The sequence below is a fragment of the Alligator sinensis genome, unplaced genomic scaffold, assembly GCF_000455745.1.
Source record: "Alligator sinensis unplaced genomic scaffold, ASM45574v1 scaffold408_1, whole genome shotgun sequence".
Lineage (NCBI taxonomy): Eukaryota > Metazoa > Chordata > Crocodylia > Alligatoridae > Alligator > Alligator sinensis.
In genome coordinates, this window is record NW_005842319.1 from 1,042,826 (window position 1) to 1,062,123 (window position 19,298).

General features: G+C 40.1%; 1 protein-coding gene across 7 annotated transcripts in view; it reads right to left on the reverse strand.

Moving 5' to 3' along the window:
• Positions 1-19,298, reverse strand: part of DROSHA (drosha ribonuclease III) — a 123,820-nt gene that overhangs the window by 30,881 nt on the left and 73,641 nt on the right. For all 7 annotated transcript variants that reach the window (XR_003095207.1, XM_014522220.2, XM_025209954.1 and 4 more), the window contains 5 exons: positions 16,360-16,498; positions 15,546-15,606; positions 10,770-10,829; positions 8,274-8,373; positions 3,484-3,586 (listed from right to left, as the gene is read on the reverse strand). Coding sequence is in view for 6 of the 7 variants with exons in the window: in XM_014522220.2 (XP_014377706.1) it covers positions 3,484-3,586; positions 8,274-8,373; positions 10,770-10,829; positions 15,546-15,606; positions 16,360-16,498 (463 nt within the window). In the remaining variant the exon portion in view is untranslated. The remainder of the gene's footprint in view (positions 1-3,483; positions 3,587-8,273; positions 8,374-10,769; positions 10,830-15,545; positions 15,607-16,359; positions 16,499-19,298) is intronic.

The following is a 19,298-nucleotide window of genomic DNA, read 5'->3' on the forward strand; positions in this document are numbered from 1 at the left end:
GGAATGCCAAATGATGTGCCAGAAGAAGTTACTTGTAATCGTACGTTATACATTTTTTCAAGTCATCAGGTAGCTAAAATTCTCTTTTACATTATATGTATATGCATGGGTGACTGGTGCCTCCTGAGTCTGGGGGGGCACCTGCAGAAGCCGGCAGAGGGGACGGGGCTGGCGAGCACCTGCATAAGCTGCTGGCAGTGGCAGAGACGGCCCTGTCAGAGAGGGCATGTGCCCCCCCTTACCTTCCTACTAGTCGCCTATGTACATATGGAAACTGATAACTATGAAATAAATTGCAACATTGAGGTATAAACTGTGTATATTCTGCCTCTTGGCAATATTCTGCTCTGCTTTCAAACCTGTCAGTCCCAGTATTCCACATTGTTCAATTTTTTTCTCCCGTAGGGTCTGGGGGTGTGCAGACTATGTCTAAGGGGTCTGCAAAAGAGGACTATGATCAATCAAAAGTATGTGAATACCCACACTTACAATTCAAAGGGGTCTGCACCTGCAATTCAAAATGTCCAAAGGGCTCCGCACCTCCATTCAAATTTTAAGGATATGCAAATAAAAAAAGGTTGAAAACCACTGCTCTATTACAGTAATATTCTTTTTCCTGTCCCAAACCCCAAAGTTTGGTGTATTAGCATACTGAGTGCTCTGTTGTTAAAACTCTGAGGCCTTAGCAGCAATTTTATATAGGAATAAAACCAAAATGATGTCTTGGGTCATGGTTTGAAATGAATGCTTTAGAGCAAGATCAGAGGGGAATGACAAAAAAATAATACTAGTAACAACTAGTATCCAAGAGCTCCAACTAGGATGGTGTCCTGTGTGTTATCTGCTATACACATGCACAGAAGGCATATACAAATATGCATGTAATTTAAGACGACACAGGCTGGCAAACTATGGCCTGCAGGCTAGATATGGCCAGCAGAGCTGTGGGCCAAGGCAGTGGTTGACTTAGTCTGTACTGTACTACATCATGCCGTGCTTGGGGAGCAGGGAACTTTGCCCATACTATGCCGCAGTCAGCTGGTGGCAGCTGTAGCAGACAGATCCTAGCACTAGCCTACTTTGAACCTGAGCTCAGCCATTCTAGCCCACTGCCAGAAAAAAGTTGCCCACTGCTGATTTAAGGAAATATTCAGCCAATGTGTATAAAACAGAGGGTAAATTAGGAGGATAGCAATAGTAGCTATAGCATGGATTTCCTTAGGTTAGCTACCAAACAATGGTTTCAAATAATCTACAAGTGTTTACTTTTTCCTTGGGCACACGTACACAATATTTTTACGGGTAGTGCAAAAGGCACTGCCCTCCACAGTGGTCAGACCCCTGCCATATTTCAAGTCCTTATTCCAAAACAAGAAATAATTAGTGCTTTTGTAATTAGAGCTTTTCAGAAAATAGCCACAAGAATGGGTAAGAACGGACAACAGTGTGTGGCATCTGTGGAAAAGCTTGCCAGAAATAAATTATGTTAGTATTGATACCAGAGCACTCCTTATATTTTTTGGACATTGTTTTTATTTTAGGGAAAAGGACTCTGGTCATTTATTTCTTAACATTAAATGAAGGAGTCCTAGGTGCTTCTCTTCCCCCACACCAAACAACCTCCGGCCTTTTATAGACAGCCCTAGAAAACCTTACTTACACATGTAACTTCTTGTAATAGCAGGCCTGCTTTTCTTAGTAAATCAGATCCCCGCAATACAACAACTACCACCTCCTACCAGGAGAAAACATTTGAAATACCAGTAGATACAAATCTAGCGATCATTTTTCTGTTTCTTTTTTTATTTGTAAATTAAAGATCAAAGCATTCATGAAAAAGTGAAGCACAGTTAAAAGGGGAACTCTTACTTCTTCATCAGATGAAATGCATTATAGCCCAAGGCAGAATGCATATAGCTGTTACCGTCTAAGCAAATGACAGTATATTTTTCAGGGCCAGCATAAAATGCATTAGGAGCTAGTGTAGTGCAAAAGCTTGAGAGGGGCCTGGAACAAGAGTTATTTTACACAGTCAATACTGTACTCAACATATATGAATTATCGATTGCAAAGTATAAATCTGAATGACTAGGTTTATCTACGTACATTTTTATCAGCAGATTTTGTTTATTTCTGTTCAACAGGAATAAAAAAGGAATTATAAATGAAATACGATATAAAGTAGAGCCTTCCTGTGACAGATTCAATGAAGACCTTCTGTCTGCTGCCTCGTTTTATCCGATTTGGTTGATAACAGCAGACACATTCTATGGTTCTCCCTCTTTATTGATACTTGTTACCTGGGGCATAACAATATATAGTGCTATAAGTATTGCTCAACTAAGGAGCTGCTTAGGAGAAAAGTCCATCAGTGAACCTACTGTAGGCCCTGGTGGAAAGAGAGCTGCAGTTATGCCTTCCCCCCCCTACTGAAACTGGAAGACTGAGGCAGAGAGGCTCACAGGGATTCTCACTCTCCAGTTCTAGTGATTGCTGATCATTGAAGCAGAGCTCATAAACTTTTCATTCTGCTTTCTCTCCCTCTTCCTGTGATAGGGAAGAAAGGAAGAGCAGATCACTGTGGGATGCTGGGGGACCAAGAGACCCCATCACAATATGGTTCATTTTCCACACACAATCTCTATCGTTACGTTTTGCAGACCTATAGAGAGGTTGTTGTTTCAATCAGCAGCACTTTAATGCTACAAAAATGGTGTAAGTGCTACAAAAGGGGTATGAATACCTCTCCGCTAAACTCTTGTAGTACTATAAAGGCACATATAGCACTACAAATGTTACTTCTGTCTAGGATCCAGAGCAGTCAATCACGGAATATGACATTAGTGCCTTTCAAGCTGACTTGATATATTTCTTTTTCCTAAAGCTGCTGAATTGCCAAGGTTGTTTTTGGGGAAAAGAGGCCCAAAAAATGTCCTTGGCTGTTGCCTGTTCCACCTACATTAGTAACTAAGAAGTAACAAGCAGACAAAGAAAAGACGATTCTGTGACCTGGTTGCAACTGTCTGCTAAATCTGGATAATAATGAATACAAGTAAAGCTTTAAGGATAGGACCAGTCTACAAAGACATGCTCACTGCAGAACAGTCAAGAAGCAAAGTTACAATATACAGCTCTTTTGTTTACAGTTAAAAAAATTACATTGAGAGGTTTCCCCATTTTTTTCATATGTGCAACTTTATCCTAAATCCCTGACCACCTTAACAGAAACGCAGTATTAGAGGAATTTCTACAGCGTTCAGGACAAAGAAGTATTCCCTGCTGGTCAAATGAAATTCTAAGACTGCATGGAGGAGCTTGGAGGAGCTAGAAAGTGCTAGAGCATTGAGGAGGTTACAAATGATAATGCAAAAGAGCAAGAAAATTAAATCACTTGTACGGCTGAATATTCATATTACAAATACATCACACATTCATACATGTGCACACAGACTTGCATGCATCCACAGAGAGTATGAATTTTACCTATCAAGGCTTCAAAACAGTTTGCCATTGCGTGGCGGAGGTCTGATTCCCTGCAAAGGTCAGGTCCATGAGCATAAAGCATAAACCGGTCCAGTTCCAGCTTCTAGAAACATCAACACAACATGTGAAAAAGACAGCCAAAACTGTAGACCATTTGTACTATAAAAATATCACATATTTAAGAAGTCAGTCATTATATAAGTACCTTGGCCGTGGGACAGTATTATTGTTTTTAGTATTATTATTGCAGAGCAACTGCATTGAAGGAAAACTGAAAAGTAGTGACTACATAACCTGCCTTCAAACATACAGCTGGGTCACTCATGTAGCTTGTTAGCATGCAAGCAAACAGTTTGATGTTGAATTCCTGAGTCAAGTTCCTAAGTGGAAAAAACCCAGAAAATTACAAAACCAACACTGGAGGGAAAGCTAGAGTGAACCATGTAGGAAGAAAGAGGGGAGAAATGCAATGCAATGCTGGTTGAATGATGTCATTATACTATTTTTTTCATGTTGCTCCTCAATGAAGGGGCACTAGAAGTGAGAGTTAAAGATGAAGAAAAATCTTACAAACAAGAGGAGGAAAAAAAACCACAAGGAGAAAAAAACCAGCACTGAGCAGTCCAATGAAAATGCAGATTCTCTCTGTAAACAGGGACTGATGGGTCAACAGGTGGCAGTAATAAATACTGCTACTGACAGCAAGGAGAAGGCTGGTGTATTAATCCACACTGCCACCTAGCTTTGCTTTTCTCACAGACATGCTATTCACATCATGTATTTAATAATCTACAGCACAGCTTGCCAGTAAGATTCACAAGTACTGAGTCAGATACATTATGTACTAATATATTATAATTCTGGAATTGAAATGCATGCAGGAGTTATTCGTTTTCATTTATGTATTCATCTTTGACACAAAGCCATTAAAACAGATTTTTAAAGGGAGATTTATGTATCTTGCAAAAAACGGTATTAGAATAGGTTTTTCCTAAACCGGTGGAAGTTTCTACTACCAATTTCTCATTAACTTTCTACTTCATCCCCCTAGAGTGTATTTAATAGGTGAGGGTGGAGAACTAAAACATTTCAGAGATGTATGGTCTACATGCATTTCAATTAAAAAAAACAGCACAGAGTTTTCAGTGGTTTAATACCTATTCACTTTACAGAATAAAAGAAATCATCACTTATTAAGTTACATTGCACTTTATATGTTGAGGCAAGTTGCTTGTGAGAACTGACATCAAAGAATAAAATTAATTGTTTTTTATATTGAATTTAAACTTCCTAAAGGCTATTTTTCAACTTCTAATGTCAGTTCCCATTTTTTTTTCCTGATGTCTTAATGCCTTTTTTTTGGATACATTTTTAACTTCATATTTCATCAAGGCAGATCAAAGATATATTTTCTAAATTTCTATTATAAAATAACTTCAGCTGTATAGAAACCGGTGACTGGAATCCTGAAATTAAGTCAGCATTTTGGGCACACAGGATAAATAAAAGATGGGTCCCGAAGACGGCATCAATATCTGATCAAAATAGGAATACTAACAAGGGTAAGTAGTCTACTGAAACATCACCCAAGGGGAAACATGGGGGAAAGGTGTGTAGTGCTAGGGGAATCATGGGGAAGGGATGCATGGAATGAGGGGAGTGCAGGGAAAGGGTGTAGGAGAAGGGGCATGGTGAAAGGGATGCCTAGGATGCAGGGGAAGTGGAGCATGGGGAAAGAAACACACAAAGCAGGGGAAGTGCAGGGAAAAGGTTCATGGAGCTGCTTTGGCCCCAGCCCCAATCCCAACTCCGACTGACGCTGGAGGCTGAAGCCCAAACCACTGCTACTGCCTGGCCTGGCCTAGCCAGGTCTCTCAAGCTCCCCCTGAGACAGAGCAAGAACAGCTGCAAATGTGAAGGGGACAAAGGTTAGGAGGAGGAAGGCACTAGGGGAGGGACAGACAGCAGGGAGGCAGGCACAAGAAACAAGTAGCAAGGTAGGGGGGAAAGGGGCATAGTGCAGGCTGCTGCCCCCCCAGACACTGTTTCCCCTGTCACTACTTTCCCCTGTGGTAGGGGTGGGCTGATGCATTTAAAAGGACCCTCCACCAACTAGATTCTAGTTATGGAAAATTAAATTGATCATTTTCAATATCTACAATCTAATAATTGGGGGGGTCATCTTAGATTTGAACAAATAAGCTATACATCTAGCATGTTTAGTCAAATACAAGACAGTCCTCTGCCCATAATCAGCATGGGTAAAGAAAGCCCCTCATCTTATATTCACATACCAACCTGCCTCCTCCCCCATTAAATGCCTTGTCTATCATATGCTTAATCATGGAAAGCAACTATGAAGTTGACTGAATACAGTCCAGGCTCAGCATGCCCATAAAATATCTCTCATATTGGGCCAGCATACCACAAGCCAAGGTTAGTGCAGCTCATCTGAATAAGATATAGTGCCCATTGTACTCAGTCCCCCTCAGGACCAACTTTTTTTAAAGTCATGGTGAACCACTACACCAAATACATTTTGACTTCCTCTTTCACTCCCATAGCTGAGAAGTGCCTTTCTTTCCCATTTCCAATTATTCCTGTTTCTTCACCAGTCTTAAATGTCTGGCAAACATCACCAAACTTCTATGTAGCTGATAATCTTTGTTGTCCCCTCTCCTAGCCTGTCGTACGTGATTAGTGTGACTCCACTCTCTACAGGGAGGAGATGGACCAGGCAGCCCTGAGCTTCATCTGCATATACATTTTAGAGGGTCCCAGGACTTGAGACAAGAATGCCCAGTTCCACTCATGAGTGTGGGGGGGCTAATGAGGATGTGAATTATTTGGGGGAAGGGGGTAGCACTGAGTAGTGCTGGGCTGTGGGATAACCCTGGCTTGAACCACTGTTGCCTCTACTGGGGACCTGCCCAATGCACTATATGATAAGTCATGAGCCTTTTGGTTGTGGACTAATATCAAGCAATTTCTACTATATAGAAAAAGGTAAAAAAGTGGTGTTCAAAAGTATGTTTATGAAGTATGTGCTTAAACTTGCAGCAGTTTGTAACTAGTTAAAATGAGTCAATTCTGGACCAACTAGGCCTGTAGTACCTATAATAATGTGCATTACTATAGTTAGGTTTATTTCAAAGTCAGTGTTTTTTAGTTTCTTCCATTTCAAATTTTCAAGGGAGGGCAGGCATCTGCTGCCCTCCCCTCTGTCATGTGCAGCTCACTTGCACAGTATGCTTTGGGAGTTAGTGGGGTTTGACAGTAAGGAGGGGAGGGACTGTGCAGAGGGAAGAAGTGGTGGGGGGAGCAGAGGGCACCTCAGCCACCTGACTCCCTTCTGTAGCCACTATTTTCCCTGTTGTAGCAGTGGAAGGTGGACAAATTCAAGACAACTCTCTGAAAATTAAATTCTACACCTAGAAAATTATAAAAAATATATTTTTTCCATATACAGAATCAAATTATTGGGGGTCATCTTATAGTCAGATTATTATAGGTCTTACATTATTATATAATTATATTATTATTTTGTTCAAAATATTATGAACACGTTTTTAAGGGCATATGAACCTGAACAGGATTTAAAATGAGAAAATGAATTCAAGTGTCAGGCAGTTTAAACAACTTATTTATAAATGAAGTCTCAATTCAAAAGTTTCTCAGTCATTTTCTGTAATCTACATAGTGTCTCTCATTACACACTTAAAGAAGCCACATGGAAGAAAATTACTGTGTTCATTTCCTGCCCCACTAGCCTTCTTAAGAAATGAACATCAAGAGGATATAAAAGTAATCACACGAACTTTGACAGTAACTCTGGAGTAGATACCACTTGTTTAAATTATTGAGTGGCTATGGAGAAAGGATTAAAAGGGCATTCTGAAACCATAGACTATACACAACACATTAGTCTTTTGCAATCTATTGCCTTATGTTAGTAAGTCTGCAACTTGTAGGACTAATTTTAAAAAAGGGCAGTGAGGGGAGTAACAACAACAAAAAAAAGCACGTGGCAAGATTTTCACTGGTTAACAAAACCATGGCTGAAGAAGAGATTGCCAAATCTTTGTGAAAATAATTTAAAATTGGGTCTGTGTGATAGTTTTACCTTAATTATCAGAGAAAAAAGTTACTAAAATGTAATTCATGAAATCTAATATACTAAATTCATAGAGAACCTTCTTTTTTCCACATTATATATTACTAAAGCTTTTTGTTCACTCTTCAGGTTTGTGTTATCTGACATTCAAATTAGAAAATAATCAAAGAGGTTTTTCTCCCTTGGATTTTCTTTGTACGTATATTGCCATATGGCCTCCTATAATTACCAAATTTGATTTTCCATTATCTAGTTAGCATCACACTAGTTACCTATTTAGTATTGATAAGTATAACTCCAAAAAGTTTAAATAAATGGATAACTAAATAATGGAAATCCTCACATTCTGTCCTATAGCTGAAGTACACCCTCCTCTTGAATGGTCCCTCTATTTCAAATATTACTTCCTCAAAGTCTGATTGGCATTCTTTCGTCTGTGAGACACAGTGGATATTGCAGCCGATGGTGCAGATGGTTTGCAGTGTCTCATGTGACTGAAGATAGACTCAAAGCCTATCTTCAAAACTCCTGATAACATGACTAGTGATCAAAATCAAATTCAAAGTATATGGTAAAGACACTAATATAAATTGGGCAGCAAGAACCAGCCACCTACTCCCAGATATCACAGCAAACTAATTCATACAAAGAAAGAGATTAAAAGGTCTGCACATACCTTAGCCAACATAGCAAGATGCTGATTCTGAACGATGGCAGTGCGATACGTAGCTAGTCCTCCTTCCTCTAGAGTTGGAAACAGATAGTACAGATGAACACTGAAAAAGAAAAGGAAAAGTCACTCAAATGCTTTAGATTCAAGATGCCCATATCAATTTTGTGCAGCTCTGTGGAATGCTGACACCCTATCATGTTCTCACAGTCCCCAGAAAATCTCACTGGAAGTAAGAAAATGATCTTTTTAAAACAAAGACTAAGCAAAGAAAGTTTTTATTACTTTGTAGGCAATTTTGAAATACTTGAGATTGCCTCTATTATCTTCAGCAGCAGGTTGGACCCAAACCCAAGGCGGGGAGGGGAACCGACGATCTGGGGGACGAAACACAGGTAGGAACCATCAGTCTCTAGCTACTTTATGTCACAGACCTATAGGTGTTTAACCCTATAGGGTTGCTAAAGAAAAGGCTAAAAATGTTTGTTCATAAAGTCCATAAAACAACTGAGCTGTCTGTAAAATACGAAGAAACCGTGAGCTTGACTGAAGATCCACTGGAATGAGGCTGGATGCAGGGGCTGACAGACAGAGCAGAACAAACTACCTTGCTTCTGACAGGCAGTCAAATGTCATTAACAGAATGAAGAGTAAAAAATTAACAAAAATGGAGACTTTTAAAATGTGCTTAATGAAGTCCTTCATGAGAAAATTTAGGAACTAACTTAAGGAAACAGTACAACCATGGGTTACAAATGGGCTATGAGTCAAGAAAAAGATTGAATTAAATGACCCAGCCAAGACAGGTTAAAGTAATAGTCATGATTTTGGGTACCTCAATTTATAGAGACCCAACCTGAGATACCATGAAGCAACCTTTAAATTAGGTCCCCTCAAAAGCTAGCTACATGGAAGTTAAAGTAATCAAAATTACTAGTCACTTGACCTTTGGGCTCCTATTTTCAATACAATAGATAGGAATTTTGATCGATCATATTGTTATCTTATTTCAAGTATTTAAAACCTGCATGTTAAATGATAAATTTCTTGCGAGATACCACAGCATATAAAGTCTTACATAACTCAGTGCAGCTAATATATGTATTAATTACCTGAACAAAGAGTGAGATAGCATTTTTTCTGATGAAGTGAAATTATTTAGGTTATTTAAGAATAGATTTGTTAATAACATGTTAAGACAATAAAATTAAGGACCCCAATTCAAGCAAAGCAACCAGAAAAGGCCTTGAAATACATGCAACTTAAATACATGCTTCAGTTAAGTAAGCATGTAATTAATTCCTTGAATAGAAATTGATGCAAATATTGTATTTTCTCATATACAACACACCTTAGAATATAATATGCAACTTGTTTTGAAAGGCAAAACGAAGAAAAAAAAGATTTTTCCGGGGTTATGGTTGTATAGAAGAGGGACAGAGCTTAATATTTAGCTGGCTCCTCCCCATTCCTGCTAAACTGAAGCTGAAACCCTAAGTGTTGTTTGTTTACAGGACTTAGCTTTTAATTGAGAATAGCTAATAGGTATCGGGAAAAGGATATACAAGAGGATTTATATGACCTATGACACTATTAGCTTCTTTTAAACAGTTCTCTAAGTTATCTAACTATTTCCATATTAAAAATTATCAGATAAGGGAACTTGGAATGGATACACACCTTTTCTCACTGAATTTTCCGATTGCTTTTTGTTACAGACAACACTATTCACAAAGATGACTCACTCGAGCAAGATTCAGAGAGGCATGTTTGAGTACTTTCATAATCTTCTAATACTCGTCATTACTTCCCTAAGACTCAGCTGAGCAAAATGGTTGCAATTTTTGATGCACTGCGAATGTTTTATTTTTAAATAGTACATGTCTGAATGTAAATATATTTATGTCATTTATACGAAAGGTGCAAGCTATGTCCTTCAGGACTAAGGTTTACAGAATAAATCCCCTTAGAAATTTCTACACACTTGGTTTTACTTGTAAACACTTCTCACTTGAGATTAGAGGGGAAAAGACCAAGAATATCCATGGAAACAAAATGACATTTTTTAAAAGAGAGATTATTTTCTTTACAAACTGGATATATACTGTAAGGAATTTGACCCAAGACAAATTATTTTCTTACTGTCACGAGCAACTTTAAATTATATCTGACAGGATAGAGACACTAGCTTTTCATCCTGTAATCTTATTCTTTACAGCTTCAGTATTGGAAGAGACTTCAAACTATGCATACGCAGATGTGGAACTCTTAAAATTTTGCAGTCCTTGGCACAATTTTACTACATATATAATTTATATAATATTTGTACATTTACTTATATTTAGAAAATAAACAACGCAGACATTTGTATGCATGGTCTACATTATACAGTCGAAGCACAAAAGCTTTGAAGCATAACAAAACCAAATGTTAAGATGTAACATACACATTTGATTAACGAGAAAGACAATGAAGAATGTTATAGAAAAATTCCACCCTTACCTCGTTAAGAATTCTACTACAGCATCTCCCAGAAATTCTAGACGCTCGTTGTGGTTAATCCTGCAAAGATTTGAGATTCAACTTCAGTAAACTTCATGAATAATTGTGCAATAAAGAGAGTAAAAAAAAAGTTTAATTCATTTGCTGATCAGGCAGGGAAAGGAGTTTGGTTCTGTCTGCTTTCCTTTTTTGACACTTTTCCTTGTGATATGCAGTCATGAATATCTGGGTTATCAAACTCAGGGATGACAGCCAGAGTCTTTGAATCTTTATATGTTTTACTATATGTTATTGTTGGCATTTAACAAAGAGACAGGAAGCAGTATTTCTGACTAACAGTGTGGAACACCATACTGTGACTGAGTTTTTTTGTACATTGCCATGGGCACCAGATGATTTCAAATAAATTAACAACTTCAGTCTTGTATATGCTACTACGGATGTGTGTATGATAAGCAACTTCCTGAGTGTGTTGATTCTGCAGTAGGCTATCACTGTGTCATAGCTACAAGGGAGTCTATAAATCAGATGAGAAAAGTGAGGCCAGTCCATGGGCCGGCCAGCAGACCCATAGGCCATTCCTCCTCCTGGATCTAGCACCCACGGCACCCACTCTGGCAACTCCAGGATCTACACTGCATATGGCGCCCATCCTGGAGTGGCTAGGGCAGGTACCACATGTACAATGGATCCCTGAGCGGCTAGGGCAGGTGCTGAGTGTGGCACAGATCTAATCCTACTTGCAGGGCTGGTCCCAATCAATTCAGATCCAGGGGCATCACTGGGGGCCAGATAATGGAGCTCTTCAGGCCAGATTTGGCTCATGGCGATATGTTTGACACGCATGCTAGAAGTGCTTCTGTTTTTCAGAGCATCAAATACACTATTAAATTATTAATAAGTTTAGCTTTCCTCTAGACCTCCTCTGTCTAATCTATTTTATTACTTGTAAGAGCACTCCAGACTGGGTTTTTTTGTTTTGCTTGAAGCTTCCCTTCTTTCATGCCTTCCTCGCTTTAAAAGTTTTATTTATAACTGAAAGACAGCAGGGAATTGTCACTGAAAAAGAAAGGAATGTAGTACATAAGATACAATAGTTTTCAAACTCTTATGCACATTCGTAAGTTCAAGTAAGTATGTAATTCCACTGACTTCACAAATGTGATATTTGTAGAACTGGAGCTACATTCATGGGAAGTTTCTTTTCAGTGGTCACTTTTCAAGAAATTTGCAGCTTTTATTGTCATTCTCTCCCCTTAAATAATTAAGTAACCCAACTGACTTCTTATAAAGCACACCTTGGTACATACTGAAAGGGCACTTATACACATTTATAAAACTGAAGTATATCGGGCTCAACTGCGGGATCATCAAGCGGGTGTGAAACTGGTTGCAGGGTAGGACACAAGAGTCCAGATGAATGGATCGGTGTCGTCCTGGCGAGATGTGGGCAGCGGCGTACCCCAGGGGTTGGTACTTGGCCCAGTGCTGTTCAATATGTTTATGAACGACCTGGATGAGGGAGTGAAAAGCCCATTGGCCAAGTTCACGGATGACACCAAGATATGGGGCTGTGCGGATACACCCACAGACAGGCTGCAGAGACAAGCAGACCTAGACAGGCTGGCATGTTGGGCAGAACAAAACCAGATGAGGTTCAATGTAAAGAAATGCAAAGGGCTGCATCTGGGAAGGAAGAACTCCCAGCACACTGACAGGCTGGGCATCACTAACCTGACCAGCACTACAGATGAAAGGGATCTGGGGGTAACAATAGACCCCAGCATGAATATGAGCCGGCAATGCGACACAGTAGCCACTAGGGCCAATAAAACTCTGGCATGCATCAATTGATGCATCTCCAGTAAATCCAAAGACGTGATTCTCCCACTTTACTCAACACGGGCCGACCCGCAGCTGGAGTACTGCATCCAATTCTGGGTGCCGCACTTCAACAAGGACCTGCTGAATCTTGAGAGGGTCCAGAAAAGGGCCACCCACATGATCAGGGACTTGCATGGCAAGCCATACGAGGACAGGCCAAAGGATCTCGGACTCCTCAGCCTAAAGAAAAGAAGGCTGAGAAGGGACCTGATTGCGGCTTACTGCTATATCAGAGGCATACATCAAGGGCTCGGTGAACAACTGTTCACCAGGGCGCCCTGGGGAAAAACTAGAAACAATGGCGACAAACTCCTGGAAGATAGTTTCAGGCTGAACATTAGGAAAAACTTCTTTACAGCTAGGGTGTCCAGACTATGGAACAAGCTCCCCTCAGAGGTGGTGCAATCATCTACCCTAGAGGTCTTCAAGAGAAGACTAGACAGTCACCTGGCTGAGGTCATTTGACCCCAAATGTCTTCCCTGCTCATGCAGGGGGCTGGACCTGATGATCCTTCAGGATCCCTTCCAGCCCTATGATTCTATGACCCTGGAGGCATCATGTGTATCAGTATCCCTGCACTGAAAAATAGTGGTAGGAACTTTGAACTTAAAGCTCATTAAACGAGCTTTTGTTTAAAGTGCCCCGCTGCCATTTTTCAGTGCGGGGATGCTGATACATGTGACGCTGGAGTTTGCTGGAGCATGGTAATTACCACACTCCAGCAGATTTGATTAACCAAGTCTGCTCCAATGTGCTGTAATTACAGGGCACTGGAGCAACCTCCCTGCACATGTATAGGGGCCCATGGGCTTCAAGCAGCAATGCTGCACAAAGCAATAATTGTCAGTGATACTATAACTCCTCTCTATGGAGACATAATGGAAAACACAGCTCTTAGAAGCATAGCTTTTACTTAAGAAAGGCTGACTAATAGGTGCTGTTTTTCTTTTCCTTTGGGAGGAAAGTTTAGTCTCTGATGGATATTGGATGAATGCTTACAAATAGTATTTTGTAATTATAGATTATGTTAGCATAATGATTTCCAAACCCACAGCTTCAATGCAAGAGGACCCTCCATTGCTCACAGCAGCAGGCAATTAAAAAGTTAAAAGTGAAGTGGACAGAGAGTAAATGATGATGTTTGCAATGTATTACTTTCAAGGCATTGTGAGCCATAGGCTGGTGAGGGTTAAGGCCTTACGCATGTCAGAAACAGGTGTTATTTTTAGCAGTAGAAATTTCTGAGATTTCCATCACTAAAAATGTCTGAGCCTGCTTCCTGGCCCCATTGGTTTTTAAAACCCTGCCCTGATGACATAACTACATTGGCTGGATGCTGGCAGTGGATGAAAGACCATATATAAGAGAACTGGGTTTATTTAACCTGGAGAAGAGAAGATTGAGGGGGAATTTAATATCAGCCTTCAACTACCTGAAGGTTGTTTCCAAAGAGGATGGAGCTAGTCTGTTTTCAGTGGTGGCAGATAATAGGATAAAGAACAGCGGTCTCAAGTTTCAGCAAGGAAAGTTTAGGTTAGATATTAGGGAAAACTAAAAGCACTAGAACAAGTTACCCAAAGAGGAGGTGGTATCTCCATCCTTGGAGATTTTTAAGACTCAGCTAGACAAAGCCTTGTGTAGGATGATATAGTTGGGACTGGTCCTGGTTTGAGCTGGTTTGAGCAGGGGGTTGGTCTAGATGATCTCCTGAGGTCCCTTCCATCCTAATGTTCTGTGTGTCAAGGACTACAAAACACCTGGCACAGATACAGCTATGTCAACAGTTAAGTCAGTGTTTCCCAAACTGCAGGATGTGTCCTACACAAAAGGCTTGTGGGGGGCAGGATGTACAAATCATGGCATCAAATCTGCAGCAGCACAGTAGTACAGTTGGGTGCTTTGCACCTCCTACTTCAGGCACTCTTTTACCTGCCTATTTCAGCCACTGCTGCCACTTGCCCCTGCTATTATTTGCATTGGTGGGATGAACTGGATGCAGCATCAGCTCATGCCCGACTATACTATAATGGGGCATAAATCCACATGGCTTAGGAACCTTGTCATTCAGGGAGGTGGTATAACTATGCTAGCAGAGAACCACCTTATACATACTTCATCTACACTAAGACAGGGGGCTCTCCTGGCACAGCAGTGCTGAAATAGTTATTGCAGGGCATTCTATACTGTAGAAAAGTCCTTATTTTGGACTGGATTTTGTGTTGTTTACTCATGTTTGGTAGCCTCACTGATTTCAATGGGATTATTCATGAGGTAAGATATTGCACACCATTAATAAAGGGGGCACAGAAGGTACTTCACAACAAGTGTTCAACTACAATGAAAAGTAAAACACATGTAGCATTTTGCTGTCAACCTTTTCAGTTACCAAAGCACAGATGTTCAAATGCTCTTTTATGCTTTCTAGACTGAAGCAGATTCTCCTTAAGAGCTCTTAAATTCATAGCTATTGCATGCCTGACAAAGCTAGTACTTCAGTTTTCTGTGTCACTTTGAAAGGATGTGCAGGGCATCTCTGGCAAGTGATGTTTTTAGGACTTCAAAATAAGATTCCCCAAGCCCAACTTTCCATTCATTACTCTTACTGTCCCCGCCCCCGACACACTTTTTCAAAGTTCTCACTGACAATAAACCATCTGATTTGGTTAACAGTCCTGCTTCACAAAATGTTCAATACTTTTGGAAAGAGTTTCTTTTTGTTGTATACATACGAGTGCAGACGTTTCCTTCCTTCACACAGCTACTTAAATAATCAAGCTGTGTTATTAACAAACTATTTAATTTTTCTTTTACGGCCACAAAAATTGTGTTCATGTATGCATGTTGACTTATCTAAAAACATTACAAGCTAAAGTACCGGCTGTTTTCTTTACCTAGAAGGGGCTGGGTCATCTTGCCCAAGACGTGACATAATATTTATCAAGGTATTTATTCCTGTAAATATAAAAAAGAAATACAAATTTAGTATGTATATTCACAAACTCTTTGAATAGATCTGAACAGATTTTAAGCAATTACTTTGTATATTACTTTGTTATTGGCATACAAAAATATCATTGCTCATCTAAAACACAACTGTTGAATCATTAGGAAAGCAGAAATATCGTAGATTTAGAGTTTAATTATATCAGGAAGGTATTTATTCAGGAATACCCTTTATAGATCCCACTAGTAGATACCTGCCCACTGCAAACTGCTTTTACATTCACAGTGCCAGACAAAAGGGTACAGAAAGGTCAGGGTCAAATGAGACACAGCAAGACCCTAAACACCATATAAATAACAGACATTTGTACAACTACACTGCATATATAGAGGTGTAAAGCTGTGCAGCAGATAGACCACACATTTTAGCAAGGATTACACTGCAGCATTACAAACAAGTTTCATTTACCAAGACGTCATCAGTTTTATGAAATAACTTTAGCATTCTTACTCTGTTGTGAAATATACAACAAGAAAAAGCTATGCTTGCTAAAATAACACAAAATATATTCTGTAATACTTTATCCTTGCTTATTTCATCAGTTGCTTACTAATTCACAGAATCTAGTAATTTATGCACAAGCACTGTTATCTTCTATATTGGATGAATGGTGATATTTCTCAGAAGAAGATAGGCCAAATAACTACTTGCTGATGGCAATTTTACTTGCGAGAGAGAAAACGGATGTCTTAACTGCATACCTTTTTTTCTCATGTGCATGTGATGGACTTTTCGGTCTCCATACTTGGGCTGTCGAATTCCACAGTTGGATAACGAATTTCTTGCATGGTCTGGATTCATTCCAAAGTTTAAGTGATGGCTTGGGTGAGTCATGGCAAGCTAAAATGCAGCCCGTGTAAGGGAAAAAAAAAGATGAAAACTTTTTTTATCAAATGCAAAAAGCACGTAGCTGTAGTTAGCAGCTACCATTCTATTCCTCATTTCAAAGACATGCCATCATATGCTGTTGGCAATTAGTAACTTTGGGCATGTGTAGACAAAATGGGGGTCCTAAATTGAAGCAGTGGGTTTTTAAAAACATCGCTTAAATTTTGGGTGAGGTAAACGCTCGTGTTGTGTACACCTGTGTCCTACCTGCCTCTCTGGCAGTGGGGAGGGGAGGATGAGCTGCCAGTGGGTGGAGCGGTCCCTGGGCTGTGAGGGAAAGGGGAGAGCTGGTGTGTCCCTCCGTGGCACCGGCGGCCCCACCCCCAGGGACCTGCTCGGGTGGTCCTGGGGGGCACCGCAGCCGTGGAGGGAAGGACCAGGCCCCTGCACAGCTCAGGCAGGCAGGCTCCAAGGGGAAAAAAAAAAAAAAAGATCAGGCTTGCCGCTATTTTCTTTCTCTTCTTCAGTGGAGCCTGCCTTCCCAGGCAGCTGCCAGGCTGCCGGCACAGGCTGCTGGTACAGTCCCTGAGCCGCACAGAGCCAGTTGCTTTGCTCCACGGCTATAGATCAGCAAACTAAAACTAAAACTCCTTGGAGGTGTTTTAGTTTGCTGCACGCCAAAGTCATTTAAGGTGCATTTCAGCAGCTGAAATTAATGTACAAACGCCGCTGACGCATGCAAACACCAACACCATTAAAGCGGTGCAAAAGTATTTAACCTGCTTTAAGTGTCATGCGCACATGCCCTTCATTTAGTTTACATGTGCCCTTTGGTTCCAGTAGTTAAAATGTAGGATGTACTACATCAGTTATCTCAATAAATGCATTGCTTATGTCTCTTAAGTAATTAACTTTCAACAACTTAAAAAAATAGCTTTTGAAGGAAAAGAAATTTGAATTGTCAGCTTGCCCTAACTATTTTGCTTGCCAACTTTGTTCAACTATATAAAATTTTATGAAAACATGCTTAACTTTAAAAGGATAATGTTTCCAGTATTACGAGATTTATAAATAAGAAGCTCTTCTTTTGGTTAAATGGACAATGTTAATATTTATATAGAATTCCAATAGGCATACTAATAATAGGCTGCTTACTTTGCCTTTGCTGGAAATACTTAGAACAATGTACAAGTAAAGATTATTAGAATCAGCAGAATTAGATACTATTGATTGGTTATTACTTTATCAGTGGCACCAGAAAAAAGGAGGTTTATACAGCACTTAATATTGGGAAGAGGGAAAAAATGGCCCCAATCCTGAAAATACTCCATAGTAGCTGCAGTGTTTACTAGGACCCAGAAAGTTACTCATGAAATATTAGCAAGAGGCCTTCAGGTTCTCAACAGAGACCTTCTAATAGCTCTTTTGCACGCTGCCTTCAAACAGTAGTTTTTCACTCCAAAACACAATACCTACAGGCAGAGAATCCTTTTAATTACTGTGCCATTATAAAAAGAACTTATTTCTCTAAATATTTAACCCTTCACCGGTACCAACTACACACTGGCATCTCTCTACTTCTAAAATACACAGTCTTCTAAAAATATGCCATATTAAAACTTATCAGAATGGGTAAAAAATGTAACATTCTCCATCGATAAAATACACTGTATACAAAATATAAGATCAATGTGAAATTATGTATTTGTATCTCGTAACTTCTGCATAACAATTTGTTTGTGAATTTATCTACTGGAACAAAATTGCATTTAGAGGAATCAAGCATGGATAAAATATTTTTATTATAATCATTCATTAGAATGATTTATGTTCACGGACCTCAGCTTATGCCAGGGGCGGGCAATTATTTCGGGTGGAAGGCTGCTTACTGAGTTTTGGCAAGCCATCAAGGGCCACATGACAGGCAGTCAGGGGCAGGTAACAATTAATTTTCTAAATTTTTTAGGGGTCCCACAGGCTGAATAGAATAGTCTGGCGGGCTACATCCGGCCTGCAGGCTGCATTTTGCCCACCCTGGCTTATGCTTTCCCTTCTACTTTGGGGGGGGGAAGGGGGTTATTTTGTCATAATGGTTTGTATGTTTTTGCAACTTGATTTTCATTCTCAGCACTAAAATCAGGACAATCTGAAAAAAATGACAATGTCTTCACAATTAAATGAGAGGCAAGGAGTTGTGTCAGTAAAAGTGCACGACTGGGACAGACTAAGACAAGCTTTCAAATACGAAGCATTATGTTTCAGGTCTGAGGTAAGAAGCAGGCACAGCAAAGATCTGGAAAGCTGTGAAACTATAGTGGGGAGAAATCCCCAGTGGTAGCAGATAAAACAACTAGGAAATGAAAAAATAGCTCGATCAGTGGGAGATCAAGACCTTTTGTCATGACCCAAAAGGCATGATTATGTGTGTGTGCTTCGGCACCAGAATTATCCCCGTCAAGTTGCAGAGCATTGCACGGGAGTGTTTCCTGTTGCAGAGGAAACCCCGGTGCAGGGACCAGATTCCCGCCTTTTCTGCAGCTTCTTTTGCAGAGTGCATTGTTCATGTTGCAAGAGGAATGCACGGTGCAAAAGAGTTCCCGCCACCGGTATGCAGATTCGTTCACCGTGATTGGCTAGTGCTAAATTATTCACATGTGGCGGCTAGTGATTGGCCTGTTAGCCGTATAAAAGGCTTGAACAGTTTCCGCCCAAGCCAAAGAGGACTCCACATCCATCTCGTGGGGACTCTGGGTACACGGCAGGGTAATAGAAACCCTGTGTGAGATCCAGAGGAGCGTGGCGGCCTGATCCA